Source organism: Sciurus carolinensis, chromosome 12 (genome assembly GCF_902686445.1).
Source record: "Sciurus carolinensis chromosome 12, mSciCar1.2, whole genome shotgun sequence".
In the NCBI taxonomy this organism is placed as follows: Eukaryota; Metazoa; Chordata; class Mammalia; order Rodentia; family Sciuridae; genus Sciurus; species Sciurus carolinensis.
Genome location: NC_062224.1, coordinates 44,537,347 through 44,556,449, shown reverse-complemented (window position 1 = coordinate 44,556,449; position 19,103 = coordinate 44,537,347). Strand labels below are relative to the sequence as shown.

Below are 19,103 nucleotides of genomic sequence, written 5' to 3'. Positions count from 1 at the left end.
TTTTTTCCCTGTCATTCCCTAAACAAAATTTTAAAAAAATTTATTCAGCATTTACACTGTGTTAAGTATTATAAGTAATTTAGAAATTATTTAAAGTATATAGCAGGACATGCATAGGTCATATGCAAATACTAAGTCATTTTATATAAGGAACTTGGGTAGCTGAGGATTTGGGTATGGGGGCTGGGGGGTTTCTGAAAAAAATCCCCACAGACACTGAGGGACAACTGTAGGATGAAACCAGAAAGGACTAAGGGACTAGACTGAATGGCCAATACAGATAAAATAAATGGCAAAATTAGGAAAGGGATACTAATAAAATGTATAATGAAATATGCTGAACTTCTCAATAAAATATACATCTTTTTTTTAAAGAGCTTTATGGTTATATACAGTAGTTGGGTTTGCCCGATAAACTCATACATGCATGAAAATCAATTTCAGTTTGTGATTCCCCTTTTCCCTCCCAACATCATCCCCCCACTTCCTCTACTCTCCTAGACTTCTTTTTGCTTGTCTATTAATTTGTATTTGATTGGTTCTTTATGTAATCAAAACATACATCTTAAGTCAAGGTAGTGCCTACTGGTTGAACCAAATATGGCCAGATGGATTGGAAACAGATAATTCAATTTATATAATCATAAAGCATTAACATCAGTTAAATTCTCAGATTACCAAATACAATATAATAGGTTTTCAAATTACAACAAAAAAATGCTGCATATATCCCAATTTAAAATTTAGAAAAATGCTTCATTATCTATGAGAGTATATAAAGAAAGACGTTACCTTTTCACTACCAGCTAAATCAACAAGATAAAGTTTTCCACTTAGTTTTTGCTCTGTTTGCGTGTTTTCTTGTTTTACATTAATAAGAAATATACTGTGACTCCTAGAACTATGTTCATTCATATCTGAAAAGAAATTAAACAACAATAAGCATGGCTTTCATTCACTAATTTCCCTAAGGCATTAGTTTATATAAGAAAAACTTTGTAATTAATCAACTATAAACGAATCCAGTTATCTTCATATACTTAAGGAAATAAAACTAACTTATTCCCTAACCAGTGCTAATAAATTTTCTACTTACTTGTAACTGCTACATGTCTGTTGGATTTTCCTTCATCTATGGTATCCATAACTTCATCTGGACTACATACAAAACGCTCTGTGCACCCCTGTGAAAATAATTATTTTTAAAAGGATGTCATAATTATCTTTAAAAGTATGTTAATATTCTTCAAAAAATTTGTTGAGGCTATTCTAAACCTCTGTTGTTTTCATAAGTACCTTTACATAGGGAACTCGGTTTTTGTCTTCATGAACTGAAAGGTTGGTCTTTGAAACTGAAAATGAAAAATAATTTATCAATATGATTCTAAACTCTAACACTAGCTATGAAAAAACTCTGATTGATAGGCTTCCTTGAACAGCCTAAAAAGGTAGGTTATGAATATGAATATGAAAATATGAAAATACTGCTACTAACACAGTATATTATACACAATAGGAAATTCAAATAGAAAGTAATGCAACAGTATACAATTTTAGGTCCATTCCAACTTCTATCACTCAAATTTTATAAATAAGAACATTAAGCTTAAGTGATTCAATAGTCTGCATAAGGACAATGTATCTAATTGATAGCTCATTAGAACTCAGGTTCTGTAACTCCCAATCTAATGTTCTAATTATTGCTTAAAAAGTACTCACTAGCATATTCTTTAAATCAATTATTCTGTGTCAAAAGGTATTCACTGAACCTCAAAAGCAAAACTTTAAATGCTCATTTCCTATCATCTAAGTCAATTTCATATATGACACACTGAGAAATGTTCTCATTCTATTAAAATGAAGTAACAGGTACCATTTAAAAATGATCAAAAAGCAAGATTTTTAACTTACCATCTAGTAGGTCCCTTATCTTATCCAAATATATTTCAAAATATGAAACCTAAAGGGCGAAGAAAATAAAAAAGCTCAAGCCATTAAAATTAGACTATAGCTTATTCACTTACTCATTATATATTTAATGAGGTCTTAGTGGCGGGTATAGTCTGGACACTATAGATTTATGAAGATCAATCAGCTACACTTCACATTCTAGTGAGAAAATATAAATTAACTAAACTGCTTAACTAAAAAGCAATTTCTATTATATATCTTCATCTCAAATCAATTAGACTAGGTAGATCAGAAAACTAACTTTTACTTTATATAGAAGGTGGCTAGAAGAAAAAGAAGATGGCTAAGGACATAAAGACTTAACTTATTTAAAATCATCTAGTGGCATATGAATAAGAATCAAGGTTACTACTTTAATATCTTTCAACTATATATGTCCATAAGAGCAATTTTACTATTTTTTTTTTAACAAAATTATTCTGGCATAGAATAAAATACAATTGTACCTCAAGGAATTTACCTTAATATGAAATTCCAAATTCTCATCCATGGAGTAAATATAATTAAAAATATCTTGTACTATTCTTGGAATAATTCCCATGCCTTCTGGATCATGAAGTTTACCCTACACAGAAAACAAAATTAGACTTCTTAAATTAATATGAAGTGAAAAATGAAAACTTTCAATCTTTTTTACATTCAGTAGAGGACAGAAGTTTTACATTGTTATTTTTTATATAAATAGCTCTACAAATACCCCAAACCCAATTCAACAATTACACATATTGAACATCAACCTCATAGTTTACCAACTGATCTTAGCTCTTTATCACTACAGCTAGATAATCCATGCTTGTAAAATGAACGTATTTGGAAAGGTTTTAGTTTCTTTCCACATAAGTCTGCATTGTTTCTTCTATTTCAAATCAAATTCATGCAAATGTTAGGAATGTCTTTATTCTCTATTACTTTATGAAAATGAGTATTAGAAATTACACCAAAACAAGCAGCCAATTATGTTGTGTACTACCCTCAGATAAATGATAAAAATAGATGCCCTATACCATGGCAGAGGATCACAGGCTGTTTTATAGAAGCAAAAGTTAGAACAGGCCACATCTATTATTAATAGCAGCACTGATAATTATGACAACTTTCTTATCAGAGAAATGTTACAGGTATTTTGGGGGGAAGAGTCAAGGAGTAGAGGAAAAATGTCTCTGAATAGAATAAACAACACAAAGGAATCCAAATTTTCCCAAGTAATAGATGGTGATAGAAAAATCCCTGTTTATTCTAAAATGTTCATTATTTTGTATGCTAATCGATAAGACAAAGCTACATACTTCAAGCATAGGTATTCTTTACTATTCAAACTCAGGAACTAATTAGATCCCAACAATGATGTTCCCTATATATTATTTATATGAGGAAAAGCAATAAAGAATAAAGATTTAAGCATAGGAAAATAATCTCACAAATAACAAATGAGTTGTCTGTACTATAAAAAACATTCAAGTATAGATTATAAAGTGTTACCTCCATTGTGTGTGTCTTCCCAGAGGATGTTTGTCCGTATGCAAATATTGTTCCATTATATCCCTCAAGTACATCTATGAGAAAATGAGAGATTGTATATGTCAAGGAATGTGTTCCTTAAGTAAGATTCATAATGTTATTTTAAAATGTTATAGTAAAACGTCACACTTAACTTTAGTGACATATAAACCACTCTAAACAAATTTCAACATAACTGCATTCTTAACCCATGTATATTCAATTCTGCATAACGAAATATTTGTAGGAAGAATAAGATTCAGATTTTTTTTACACTAATGTGAAAGAGTCCATCAAGGTCCATCAAAGTTTAGCACAGAAAGGATTTATAAAGACAGTAAAAGAAAATTAAAATTTTATAATAATTTTCTTGGTGATGATCTATCTAAGCAATTTCATTCCCTCAGGCCTACATTACTTTCTATGGTCGATTAAGCAACAAAAATTAAATTACACTGCTTGTGACCAATCATCTCATACCAATGTATCTCAAATGTCATTACATTTGTATTTCAAAGTTTTGGGATCTAAAAGAAAAAATCCTCTACCAATTTATATACAGACATGAATTAGTTTTTAGAAACAAGAGTAACTGTAATTTAACTGGTGGCTAAACCTCACAAATCCATACTTTTCTCCTTATCCCACCCACAAAACATGAAACACTCAGTCCTGTCTCAAAAACCATTATCAGAATATTCTTATGAAATTGCAAAAAACATCTTTTCTAACCCTTGGTATACCCCAAGATCTATCATTCGCATATTAAGTACTTTCCACTATTAAGCTGAAGAAGACTTTTTAAAAAATGTTAGCAGTCAAGGCAACCTTTAGTTTTCAGTTTCAGTGATTTTGTTTTTTGGTTTTGGTGACAAGAAAGGTACTATAATTGTTATATTCTCAAAGAAGTCAACATAAAAAGCCTCAGCTGCAAACAGCAGATAGTGAAAAGAGAAACTAAAGCAGTGAGCAAGTCAATCCTTGTTTTTATTTATTATTTTTAAAAAGGAAAAGGAAACAAACTTCCAATTATCAGGAACACATAACTAGATAATAGATTTCCTACACAGACACTAATGAGAAAAAGAAGACATCAGTACTCAGTTCCCTGGGAGATTTAAAAATTTTTAAAGGCTCCAAACATTTGAAACTTTCTTTCAAAACTGGTTTTATTTTTAAGAAGGGAATCAAAATCATTTCATGAAGCACATTTATGACAGATGAGATTGCAATCCCTTTGCCAGCAATTCTAAAGAAGAAATCATTTGGGAAATAAACTTCTTGGACCTATTCCAATTCACCTCCCTTATACATCTATCCTCAATGGATCCATGTCACATTTCCCGCTTACAATGTTTAAATCACATTAAACCTAAGCATAAAATTCAAAATTTTGTTAGATCTTTAAAAGGTACTTTCATGATAGGATCTTCCTATTACCACGATAGGTATTAAGTAAATATTTGCAGGTGAATATCTATTATGATAGCATATTTATGCTATATGAAACTATGTAGTATATGAGATGTCTAGGAACAATGAATGCATGTGCATTTGAAATTTCATGCATGACTTTAAAAGTTTTATATGATTACAGAGACAGACACTAAAATATTTAATTAGTATCCACTATGACCTAGGCTTTGCTCTGGGAACAGGAGATGTAACGATTGATCATGTGATTTTTAGACATGTCATATACTACTAAATGAGAATTTTTGTCAATTAGAAGTATACAGTTGTTTTTTGTTATCCAAGAAGGATGATTCCAGGACCTTCTATAGGTAACTAAAATCCATGGATACTCCTCAGTCTTACATAAAATAGGCTAGTATTTGCATTTAACCTATGCACTTCCTCTCACATTCTTTAAATCATTCTAGATTACTCATAATACCTAACGCAATGAAAATGCTATGTAAATAGCTGTTATATTTTATTGCTCAGAAAATAATTTTAAAAGTCTGTATATGTTTAGCATAGACATAATTTTTCAAATATTTTTGATCTAAGAACCCACAGATACTGAGTCGATTGTAATATGCTTTCCTCTATCTTTAAATATCATCCTGTCATTTCACTCCAAACTTTTAATTATAAAAAATTTAAAATTTAAATGTGCAAAAATTTGAATTTAATAGTGAACAATCCTATGACCAAAGACTCTACCACTAACATTTTATATTTTAATGCTTCTATTAAAACATATATTTATCCATTATATTTTCACATAGACCCTTCACCATGCATATATACCTCTAACTAGAATTCAGTATTTTACATTTTTCCTTAGGTGTGTATATTTTAAAATACACAAATAATACTCAACTATTTGAAATTCTAGGGAACACAAACCTGTAATAAAAAAAAATAGGTACTTTTAAATTTCATATAGTTCAACTTCAAGGTCACAGCATAAATGTGTCCTGCTTCCACAACCTGAGATGTATTCTTCTCAAACAGGCATGGTTGGTCTAGGGGTCAACACTCTGCCTGGAAGGCACCCCTTCCCTTCTTAGTCTTTGTGTATCCTTTAAGCTACACTTTTGTCTCTCGAGACATACTCTTAATCACTGTACTGTATTCTCAAAAAGCACAAGAGGTAAAATACATATATGGCAGGCTACATGTAGAAAAACTGAAAGTGGCAGATAGTCCAGGTCAGGAAGCTATGGTGGGAAACAAGTCTACGAAGGTTTGGTGTGATCCATGGCATTGTATACAAAACTACTTAATATAGGGGAAACAAACTCAATTGACTCACTCAGATTGAGAATTCAAAAAAGAATGCAAGTGGATAAATCTTGTTCAGAAGGATCTTGTTCATTCTACTAATGAATCTACTAAACCAGAAAGGTTAGCCCATACATAATAAAATTATATACTTGTACAGAAATTTATGAACTGATGCAAACACAATTAGCTGTCATTGACAGAGTCCCAGAGGGTACTGTTTTCAGGTCATTTACGGCAACTCACCTATCAAATCCACATCTTAGAAGAAATTGCAACTGGCCAATCATTTTGCGATATTGCCCCAAAACAGCTTCTGACTGTGTCCTCTCATCTAACTGATTTAATAATGATTGTCCCAAGTCCAATTTGCCTTATATTTAACTGATTTCCTACCCTCCAAGTTCACTAGGTACCCACACCATTTCTCTCTCCTTAAATATATATACATATATATATATTTGTATAAACATATATGTATATGTGTATGTGTGTGTGTGTATATATATATATATATTTTTTTTTTTGGTGGTACTAGGGATTGAACCCAGGGGCACTCTACCACTGACCTACATCCCTACCCCTTATTTATTTGTACTTTTTAATTTTTTTTTAGTGTATTATAGTTATACGAAATAGTGTGGTTTGTTTTGACATAATCATATATACAGAATATAATTCGCTTCATTTCAGGTTCCAGTACTTCCTCTTTCAGGGTCTCACTAAGTACCCAGGCTAGTCTTAAATTTGTGATCCTCCTCCCTCAGCTCCCAAGCTGCTGATATTACAGGCATGTACCACTGTGCCCAATTAAACCTATGTGTTTACTGGTAACAGTCACATTCACATCTTTTCCAGGAGAAGTCCTACTAGCTACCACATACAGGCTCTCCTATAATGGCAGACAACTGGGTGAAGACAAATGGAAGTTACAGCCAGGTGACACTGTACTAATATAAATTACAAAGCTGGCATATAAAAGGAAGATAGTAACAAACTTTCTATCCCAACACTTGCTGGACATCTAATTTTATAGAGTGGAAATACACAACGAGATCCCCTAGGTCCAATATCAGTAGGTTGACAATTAACAATTTCCTCTCAGAAGATATAGGAAACAGTAGCTGATATCTGTTGTGTAAGAACTTATAGTATCTCCTATTCTGCAGAAGAGAAAATGAAAAATTAGGTAACTCACCAAAAGTCACACAGCTAAAAAGCAACAAAAGCCTAGACTTCAATGTAGATCTGTCTGATAATAAATCCTGTGTTCTTAAGCACATTGCAAAGAGAACTATTATCCTGAACTTGGTTCCAAACAGTAAAGTAGGAAAATGCTGGTGAAGTCAAAGGGACTAAAAATTTGATAAGGAAGGAAATTTCAGGAAATAAATTATCTTTCTTAGAATTACAAATAGTAAAAAAATAGAACAAAAGTAGTACATGTACCCTACATTGCAGGACAACAGATTCAAAGCATTATGAGAAAGGTGCAATGGAGTCTATTATTAAAAAAGACTATTATAATCAAGAACTTAGAAAAGACAGAAAAATCATTAGAATCATATGAGAAAGGTAAACACCCAGGTAAGTCTTATAAAAGCAAAACAAAATAAAAACTAAGGCCCAAAAATGAGCTTTTAAAATAATACTCAGAAAAAAATAATAATGAACAAATAAACTTGCATTACTTAGGAAAGATAATAAATGTTAACTGATATCAAAACAGAGGTATTCCTATTTTATTCTATAAAGATGATCCTCAAAACAAAACCAGAATAAACTGGAGAGACTTGATGTGGGTAGGGTGATAGGAAAAAATGTTTTAAATGAGTCCAAGTTTCTAGTTACAAAGAGAATTACATTCCAAGGATGTAAGTTTTAAAAGTCAGGTAAGTTTTAAAAGTCAGAGAACAAAGATAACAGGATATGAGTAACTTGCAAACGTTATATTCATTTCCAAAAAGGAAAAAATAATAGATTATGGGAACTATAGATAAGTATAACAAAATTTCTTTTTTTAAAAATATTTTTTGTTGTAGATGGACACAATGCCTTTATTTTATTTATTTATTTCTATGTAGTGCTAAGGATTGAACCCAGTGCCTCACACATGCTAGACAAGCAAATTACCACTGAGTCACAACACCAGCCCCCCAAAATTTCTTAAGGGAAAAATATGGTTGAACCAACTGCATTTCCCGTTTGACTACCTTCAGTTGGGGGAAACACCAGTCATCAACACAATTTCACAGAAAGATCCAAATTTTTCATCATCTTTTTGTAGGTATGTTGACAACGAACCAGACTGCACAGGTAGAGGCTCTGAAGTTGTTTGAATACTCCCAAGCAGTGTGATTTAATTAAAAGACAGCATCATCCAGTTTTTAGAAAATTGGTCTAAGGTCCATGATCTATTAAGTGCTTAATATATGATTTAAAATAATATTTTTTAAACTTTGATGTCCTAGACACCATTAAAGACTTATCAAATATGCTAACAGCCAACTTGGTAGAGTTACTAGACTAAGAAAAACATCAAAAACAAAACTAAAATATGATCAGGAGCTAAAATGAACAAAATGGAACCTATTCTTTAAAGGCTTGCACTCCAATGTACAAGTATGGAATAGGGTTAAGAGTGGCTGCAACACAAGTGAAAAAGATCTGTACATTTAAATTGCCCACAGTTCAAAGGATCAATCATTTCCTTTTATTTAAAAAGCTAATAAAAGTCAGGCACAGTGTCACATGCCTATAATCCCAGTGGCTCAGGGGGCTAAAAGCTAATGGGTTCCAAGTTCAAAATCAGTCTCAGCAACACTGTCTCAAAATAAAAACTAAAAAGGGCTGGAGATGTGGCTCAGTGGTTAAGTGCTCCTGTGTGCAATCCCCCATACCAAAAAAGAAAAGACAAAAAACCTAATGCAGTATTTAGAAAAGTGGCAAATTTCAAGAAACAAATTATGCCACTTTAGAATTATAGCCACTTTAGAATTACAAACACAAAACAGAACAAAAGTAGTAGATACATATACTCTAGACATTAGGATATAAGATGTCACAAAGAATGTATTAATTATGTCTAATAACAGATCCAATTGGAAAATTATCTGACACTTACAACATGAGATGACACCACTTATTCCTCTTTGTTCTAGTCACAAGTTAATTCCCTCTCGTCCTATGATGATTTCAACACCCAGTTTAATGTCTTTTCACCAATACCATTCCTGTTACAATTCTTGGTGGTTTCAGTGTCCATATAGAAGATGACCTCACTAAAACACCCTGACCTCTCAGATACTAATTTTTCTATAATCTAGTCCTTTACTATATCAGGTGCTAACTTCATGATAACCTTTTCACTACTAACTGCACTGCCTCTAAAGCTGCAATTTTAAGTACCCATCTTCTATTCTTCTAATACTCAGATTCCAATGAACCTTTGTCTTCACTTAGATCTATATAACCCAAGAATCTTGCCACCACTTGTCACTGTCCTTTAACCTCCCTCATGCCCTCCTTCCTGCAATTTATCTACCTTAGGTTCCATGGTCCACCATTATAATCACTCCCTTAATGATGATCTCGTTTTTCTTGCCTTTTGCTCCCTCTTCTGTACTTGCATGAAAAAAACTCCAAATGGGTACATTCAACTCTTCTGGCAGCGAACTTCAAATTGGTCCTGAAAGTTGCCTGGTAATACTGCCAACTTTGTCCTAATCCATCCATTTCATGTCTTTTCCTTAAACCTCCTCCCCATTTCCTCACTCTTTGTGATGATTTTTTTATATCACAGATAATTTGGCATTAGTATAAAAAGAATATCTACATTTTTCATCATATCTATAAACTCACTTCTACCCATAAACTCTACTTCTTCTCATGTTACTACCATGTACTATCTATGCTCCTACTTAATCTAAACTGGTTTTTTTTTTTTGGCAGTGCTGGGGATTGAACCCAGGGCCTTAGGCTTGCAAGGTAACCACTCTATTAGCTGAGCAATATCCCCAGACCTCCTGTTTACTTTTATACCAAATCCCAGCCTCTACTCTGAGTAAATGCCACAAGAAAACAGATTTTTGCTTCAAACTAAGAAGCCCCTTTTAGCACTATAGCTGTCAAAAAATGAAATGAATTGTATCATAAGTAGTTATTTACCTGTAAGTTCCCTTTGAAAAGGGGAACTTTTATAGTAACTGGAAAATAACTCCAGATAATCAACTCAGCACCCCTTCAACTTTAAAATTCTGTGATTTTTAGAAAATATAAAATTGAGAAATATTCTAGTATAGGGTAATAGTATTAGCTGTACTGTACATTCTTTTCTCATCCTTGACAAATGCTGTTAAATTCCTCAAAGGTTTCTCTGCTGACTACAAGAAATTGGGGGAAGGAATAATAGTGCAACTGAAGAAAGAGATACTGCCATTTTCTACTACGCTTTAGAAACTTGTCCAGTCATTTTGTTTTCATTTTCATGCTGTTCTATTTCTAGAACTACTTACTACCTTGGAAACTTCTAGTGCCTAACAGAAATGCATCTTTCAAGAACAAATTTGTAAGAATTCCTAGAATACTCTTTACTATGTATTACAGAGAATAAGATCATGGTATTTGAGCAATATAGTGTATTTACGAATTACATTTGGTCATTTTATTATTTAAAATCTTTACTCTGCAATTAACTTAGAAGAAAAGGGCATTATAATGAAAAAGCAAATGTTAAAGAGGGAAAGATCACAAACAAATTTGACTTACTGCTTGGACAGTAATAAGTAAACTACGTACAGCAAGTTAAATATATTTACCTTTAACAATCTTCTTTGCGCAGTCATTATACACTTGCTCTTGAGATGTGCTTGACTGGAACACCCGATCAAATGCATAAGGTTTGGACTAAAAAACAGAAAAGCATTTCAATTATACAAATAAAATGGTGAATGCTTATTTCTAAGCTCCCTTAAAAATGCCATCATATATTTAATTTTCAAAATAGCATATGTAATATGCATCATTTCATGTTATTTTATCTTAAATATAAGGGATCTTACCAGTTTCCCATTCAAATTCATTAGAATAAATTATGAAAACAAGAATGTCCGCTTTAGTCTATGTTATGTTCCTAGGGCCCAGTCCAGTAACTACAATTAGCACTACTTTGGTAGCCAATCAGATACTGCTGACTTTTTTTTTTTAATATCTATTCTGGCAGGCACTGTGACTCTATTTTCAATGCTTAATATCATTTTGTAGATATGGAAACTAGAACTTTGAAGGGTACAAAAATTAAATTTGAATTCAAACACTTCCTTTAATTTTGTTAGTAAAACAATTATACTAATAATCAGACCTCTTTCTACTACTTCATTCAGTTTTTCAGTTTACTGAAATAGCTATTCAATCGTTGTTTCATTTAACAAATATTTATGGAAGGCCAGATGCCACCCTAGAATGATGACAAAGACAGAGTCTCTCTTCTCTCTCTGCTTTAGTGGAGATTAAGATACAGTGAAGCAGACATTAGACCATTAATTGACTAGAATTCTGACTCATGCAGTTGGGTACTTTGACAGTTCTAAGAGAATACAGAAGAGAACCAAATCTAGGGGAGAGTAGAAAACTGTCTGGAAAACACTCTTGGAAGAGAGATGTTTAAGAATCTAAGAATAGGGGCTAGGGATATAGGTCAGTTGGTAGAGTGCTTGCTTTGCATGCACAAGGCCCTGGGTTCAATCCCAATACCACCAAAAAAAAAAAAAAAGAATCTAAGAATAAGTAGCACCTAGCTCACTGTTACTCTCTTCATATTCAGTCATGAAGAAGTGGGGGTTAGTGAAGGATAGTAGTCTAGGAATGAGGAACAGATGCTGAAAGACCCTAAAGCAGAAAGGAGCTTACAGCATTCAAGAAACCAAAGAAAGTAGAAAAGAATTACAATATAGTATCTTTGTAAGTCAAAGAAAAAATGTAGCCCTGAGGGCAAGACAAAACTGAAAAGTATCCAACTACAAAGGTCAGGTTGCAATAGGTGTGTGTGTGGGGGGGAGAAACCAAATAGAGCAGAAAATGTGGTCATGGTTTGTTTGTTTGTTTGTTTTTAAAGATAGGAAAGACCTGAATAAGTATAAATGCTGGCAGGAACAATTGAATAATCTAGGAGGGAAAGTGAGTATGTAGATAGATGAGAGAAAGACGAAAGGAGGTTCTAGGTATTTGTAACTATCTGCTTGCCCTCAGTTTCTTTTAAAGGAAAAGAAGAAAGTTGGGTCCTAAAAGACATAACAAACAGAAAAAACATATAACATTGCAGGATACTTTCTAGGTCTTAGTTGGAAAAGATCTACTTTTTCAGAAACAATATCTTATAGTCCTCTCCCCAAAGCTTAGAATAACAGAAAAACGAAGCAGACGCACCCTAAAGAGCTATTCAAAGCCGTTCCCAATTTCCTACTACTGGAAACCTGAAGGCCAGCTAGCCTAGTTTTGTAATTAGTGGTCACATGACCTGCTTCTGGATAATCTGAAATGGTCATCTGCTGAGAGGTCTCTGAGAAGTGTGTTGCTTTTCCTGATAAAAGGGACCATTTCAGCTGAAACTGCTCTTTTTCCTTCCTGGAATGAATGGCTGGAGCTGTAGCATCCATCTTGGAAACATGACAAATACTACAATGAAAATTCAATAGTAATGAATGACAGAGTTTAACAGAGTCAGGGTCTTAGAAATAGTAGGAGTTAAGGGCCTATTTCTAGGCTTTTGTGATGTGAGAGAAATAACCTCTTATTTATTGAAGCCACTACTGTTTGTTTTCCCTCTGCTGCTAAAAGCATTCCTGATGGATATACTAAGGTGACCTCACTTTGGCATCAATTTTAAAGTGTCATCAATGTCTGATTATTCTTTAGTTATGGCATAGATGAAAGTATCTTTTGCTAAGATGCTACTGAAACATTAACATGAAATTCCACAGGTATGATTTAAAAAAGACAATCTAATACTGTACTGATTATATAAGACATATTCATGGTGCATGATACTGAAAATATAAAGTAAAATTAAAATTATATTTACCACCCAGAGAAAAACCATGCTAATAGTTTTTCTATACAAAAAGAAAGTAATTTTTCCTCTTCATTTATCCAGCAAACAATGATTATAAAATTTCAGATATTACAGATAAGTAACACAATTTTATAAATGATATTTAATTACTATAAACTGTAGAGTTCAAAGAGTAATAAAGGATAAGAACGGGTAAAGCTTAAGTACTAAGAGACGTCATATCTAGGATCTATAACATAGGTGATCAAGAAATGTTATTGGAATTGAAATGGAGAGAGCCTAAATCTGGTAAAGAAGCCAAGGGACTGCAACTACCCAAAATATACTACGTTTACTAACAGGTATGTAAAAAATGATAAGAAAGCAAAACTTAATAGTTAATGCTGATTTTGCTTACAAGAAACAAGTTAACAAATAGAAAATGGGTAAGAGTATGAAGACAAGTATCCCTCCAAAATAAAGCTAAACTATAAAATCTTATTAAAATAAACATTTAAAATATAGAAATAACATTACTAGGTTTAATATCACATCTCAATTTTTAGATCAATAAAAAATAGTGTTACTAAACTATTTACAAAGTTATGCCAAAAATAATGGGTAATGGTAAAGCCTGCTTTAAAAGAACTTTATGCAATTATTTACTCTATCGGCACCTCAAAACAAATATGCAAAACTATCACTACAACCTTACTAAAGTAATATAAATGGCAGTGACTTGACTAAGTTGTTAAGGCTAGCCTCAAACCTGCGACACTCCTGCCTCAGCCTCCTGAGTTGGTGGGATTACAGTCATAGGCCACCACACCCAGCAAGAAATGGCAATGACTAAAGGGTAACACACAAATATAAAATTAAGTTGGAAGCAAGTGATTTATATAATTGTTAAACAAAAAATTAACTTAAATGCTTAGCATTAAGTTGCAAGTAGTCTTATTTGAGTGCAAAACTAAATTATAGTTTTAGTGAGTAAGATGGTTGAAGATCTAGTCATAAAGTTGTTTACTGACCCTGGTTTTCTGGGTTAAAAATCAAGACTGAGAAACAAAAATTATTTGTAATAGTGTATAATTAAGGCACAGCTCAATTTTTCAAATAGATTAAACAAAGGAAAATAACTTTCTGGACAGCTATATTTTTAAAACCTGGTTTTTAGACTTGAAATGTACATTAGGAAGTCTATAATTCTATGTATCTTCAAAATTACTCCGTTTTACAAACCTCAATCATAAGATGCATTCATATCTGACTTAGGCTTCAAGAGGAAAAATGAAATAGAACAGGTTTATCTGAACTAGAACCCATACCTCAGATTTCTTAAATGAAGTGATCCTTTTGAGTCTGAAACAGACCAAACTGAACACCAAATTTGGTTATGAAGGACACCCTCTGGCAGAGAAATACTTTGATCTGGAATTCTGAATAGTAATCTTTTCAGATCACACAGGTCTGTATCATTCCTTTGTCAGACAATGATTGTGGGTTAACATTCCACAATTGGAAAGGTATGTGATGATGGCTCACTCTTTCAATTTTCACTCAAGGTCAAATGGTCAAATCAGGCTCAAACACAAAATCATCAATGACTTGAAAAGAGTAATCATGTTTTGCTTCAGGCAAGGAAATGGGCAAGATGATCTAATGAGTTTTATCCTTTTTCTAATTTCAATGTACTACAACAGCCTATTGTTGGTTCTGGCAACTTCTATAGTATACCATAAAAGAAACTATGGTTAGCAAAGATTTAATCATGCAAATGAGCACAACCAGGCACTAAGTTTTTCTATTGATTTTGTTTTTAGTGTTTTCAGCAAGCTCATTTGAATGCCCTGTTTTATGGGTAAATTTTCTAATTTAAAACAAACTGGTTATATTTGTATCATTTACTAATTTCCATAAAACTCATTCATTTCATTCAGTACACTATTTATAGCACTTCACTAAGCATTTAAATTACAAATAAATTAAAAGCTGTACAACACAGAGAAAACCAATATGAAATCAAAAGGCTTGTCTGCCATTGGGTAGTATGTTAAAATACTGCTACCATGAGTAGCAGAAAAATATTTGCATGAAGCATTAAAAATTGAACTTAGAAGAAAATCAGAATCCTTAAAAATTATTTTCTCCATGAGCACTGTTTATGCTTACAATTCAGTAACATTATAAGCTAAAATACATGTTTTAAATTTTGATTTAACTTGAACATTGTACAAAATGTTCTTAAATCATGTTTAAAATAAGTAAAACAACCTAGGATATGATTTTTCTGGAGATTTTTCTAATTTTCCTATGAGTTCCCAACCTTTTAAGATATGATTGATTTAAAAAACTGAACAAAAATACAAGACTTCCACATAATAAATGCTATTATATGCAAGAAGGTAGGACCTGAAAATAATGAATTACCCATTCACTTACACTTTTTAATGCTATGTAACCCAGTTATAATTTATTTTGCCTTATACTTTCTTAAAAGACCAACTAAAAGGCTCACAAGTTTATCTAAAGGTCAACAAAGTATTCATTACTGATTAACAAATCCATCTATCCTTTATTTCTAATATTATCACTTAGGTTTATTTCCATTTTGAAACAGAACTTACAAATTTTCCAAAGGAAATGGCCTAGAATAAATGTATGTTTCCTGTGGTAATCATTTGGTTTAACTCTTTCTTCATATGTTAAGTCATATTTGAGCCATACAAAAAGCTTACTTTCTAACCTAATCATAGTAATTTTGTGAGTCCCAGATTTTAGCATTCCAACAAAAAGAATCTTAGTTATACTTATAGGTTTGTTTAAAAACAAAAGTCTGAAGAAAAAAGACAATACAAGTGGAAAAGAAAAAGTAGCTTTGTTATGTAAAGCGTTGCTGAGTAATCACAAAAACTTAAGAAACTGGTAGCCTCAAGTTTGACAACTAATCCAGGAGTTGCAAGCATCCACTCATTCCCTGTCAATGCCATGGAAAATATATCCTCCTAAAGGAAAAGGATCACTGTGCTTAACTTCTCCGCCTTGCTATGATGTCATTTATAGCTAGAGTTTTTCTTGCAGACTTGTTAACAAAGAACTGGCCTGACAGTTTTCACACAGCAGTAGTTTGCAGTTATTAGTACCTAATGACTTTTTTCCCCCAAAAAAAGTCTATTAAGAGGATGTGGAGCTAACACATTCATTTTCTAAAGCTGAACTTTGGAAACCTTCACATTAAAATCCTAAAGAACTTCAGTCTTGTTTTCTACATTAGTGCTTTCAATTATCAATGTCCCATCTCCTGTGACTTCTCTGTTCTATTTCCAAATTAAATAGCACAAACAATATACTAAATAAAGAATGCCATTAGAGGAAAAATTACCGTATGACGATTGTGTACCCTGATAACAATGTAGAAAAAGTTTTACCACATGGCATTACCAAAAAAGGTGAATTTAATTTTCAGTCACAGTTCCCTGTACTGTATAAAGTATCTTAATCATTTCTAATCTACTTGAACTAAGAATGCTATTTTCAGGTACCTTCAACACTAGAGAGCAGATCTCAAAATATCCTCACTTTCTGGTCTTCCTATAAAGATAGTCAAAACTAATTGTTTTACCCTACCAAAGAACAATAGTTTACTATCTCTGGGATCAAAATCAATTTTATTCAAGGTGGACCTTAATTGTATAAGTATGACTCTAACAATGGTCAACTGTTTTATTTTTTATAAGTTTGTTTTTATTAATACTTTACCTGTGTAATACTGTGTCTGACAGTGGTAACATTTTCCCTAAGCAGTTACCCCATAAAACCCAGTAAGTGTGAGAGTCTGGATCTTTCTTTTGGTTATTTGACCAAATCTTAAATCTGTTTAGTTCTACCATAAAGTTAAACTGGTAACTCCGATTTTAAAGAAAACGATTTCTTTTTACAGTCCTCGATTTTTTTACAGTCACTGTTTAAATGAAAAGTCATTCATCTCTCAAAAGATGGGTGGGTGAACATTTTAGACAGGTATGTTTGCAGTTGTTTGTTAGCTTTCCCTCCCAGGGTGAGGGGGCAACACATATACTAAGCATATAGTAGTTAAGATACAGAAAGATTGGTTTCATGGCTCAATGCTCTAGTTAAAACTCCGAATTAATATTACACATTAAATGAATGGTAAATGGAGTGGGGGGCGTAATCCAAAATACCAACAGCATCAGCAACAGTAAGAGCACAAACACAGGCTAAGCTTGCTCCCCGCACGGTTCCTCCAGCGCCCCAGGTGGGGGAGTGTCCCAGGCTGAGCCTAGGCGCCTCCCGTCCCCCGGCGCCGAAGACCCGGGTGGGGACGATCCTGGAATGCCGGTGGACTCAACTCAACAGTTTCCCCGACTGAGTTAACTCAACCTGCAAAACCTCGCAGGGAAGCGTTCGGGACACCACAGTTCCCTCACCTCGCCACGTCCCTGAACCCCCAGTTCAGCCAGGCCCGAAGGAGCGGGACGAGAGGTGGGGGCGGGGGCCACTCACCGCGATCATGACCGTGTCATCTCCCTGAAACTTGGCGACATACTTGTCGCCGCGGTTCACCTCGGACTCGTTGAGAGGTCTGAAGCGACACATTACTTTTATGTTGCACTCGGCTGGGTCCGCCATCTTTCTCGCAGCCGGGGCCAGAGGCCGGGAGCCACTCCCCGCCTCTCAGTCTTGGAGGGAGCGGCCCAAAGCTGAAGGTCCGGGGTCGCAAGGGACGTGAGAGTCGGCCGTCCGCCGCGCCGCGCTTCCCCAGGCAGGGGCGGCGGGGGAGCCGGGACTCCAGAAGCCGGCGCCCGCAGCCCTGGCCCCGAGGCTCACTTCCGATCCATCATGGCAGCCATGGCGGCGGCTATACCCGGTAGACCGGCGGCTGCTCCTTCAGTTTCTCCCTTGCTGGGCTGGGCAGGTTCCGGGAGCTAGGGAGATGCTGGGGTCCTGGAAATTGGCCCCCTCCTTTCTTCTGGTAACGAGCAAGCCGGGCCTACCAGTCCGCCCGCGAGGCTGTCCACTTGCCGGCTTCACTGCCGGCTGACGCCCGATCCCTAGAGGCCACAGACGGGCGACTGGGCGCCGGGCAGGGTGGCGCTGGGGGGAAGGATTGCGCAGGCGCGGCGGCCCAGGCGACCAATCAGTGCTCGCGCCGCGCCGGCGGCTCAGCTGCCACTCGGGGCGGGGGTCGCAGATTCAAGTTCTCTGGAAGTTCATGCGCAGAAATTCCTTTAGAACTGCGGTTGCGACTCTGAGCCACCCATCCTAGCCGCCTCAGAATTCTTTAGACTCTCAGCTTTCTTTTCTTTGGGGGAGAAGTTGTGTAACTATTTAATGTTTTAGTTTAAATACATTTCCAGATCCCTATAAGGAAGTGTTTGCTTTCATTTTTGTCCAGGAGAAAAATCATTCAAGGTCCACTTTTTTAGATCGCGCTTCCAAAATAGGGAGATTTGAATGAAGGGTGGGGCATGGCTCTCCTTGAGGCTGTTTCTCCTTCCCGTGCTAATAGGATGGGAACACAGGACGAAGAGGGTGAAAAGAAATTTCTCTTAAGGAATGAAAAAGGTTGCTGAAGAAATGTCTAACAATGGGATGAGACACAGAGTCCCTCCACTTCCCTCGCCCCACAGTTTCTGTCACCCTCAGTTGCCCAGGGCCTGGCATCTCACGGGTGGGTGGCAGCATCCTAAACCTGCACACTTGCCACCCCACACATATTCAGTGAATCAGAGGTCCTACTTCCCCTTCAATAAATTTACAGAACTCATCAATCTCAATGAGTAGGGGTTGGGATGGCAATGACTGACCTGTAGCACAAACCTATCTAGGCTTT

At 34.7% G+C, this 19,103-nt stretch overlaps 1 protein-coding gene across 1 annotated transcript in view; it reads right to left on the bottom strand.

The window, feature by feature from the left end:
- The window catches only part of Kif5b (kinesin family member 5B), a 44,940-nt gene extending 26,595 nt beyond the window's left edge, over window positions 1-18,345 (bottom strand). The window contains exons 1-8 of the mRNA XM_047520647.1: window positions 17,774-18,345; window positions 11,019-11,106; window positions 3,451-3,524; window positions 2,432-2,536; window positions 1,912-1,960; window positions 1,297-1,352; window positions 1,097-1,184; window positions 793-917 (exon numbers count right to left, since the gene is read on the bottom strand). Coding sequence (XP_047376603.1) covers window positions 793-917; window positions 1,097-1,184; window positions 1,297-1,352; window positions 1,912-1,960; window positions 2,432-2,536; window positions 3,451-3,524; window positions 11,019-11,106; window positions 17,774-17,899 — 711 coding nt within the window. The 5' untranslated portion in view covers window positions 17,900-18,345. The remainder of the gene's footprint in view (window positions 1-792; window positions 918-1,096; window positions 1,185-1,296; window positions 1,353-1,911; window positions 1,961-2,431; window positions 2,537-3,450; window positions 3,525-11,018; window positions 11,107-17,773) is intronic.
- Window positions 18,346-19,103: the final 758 nt, after the last annotated feature.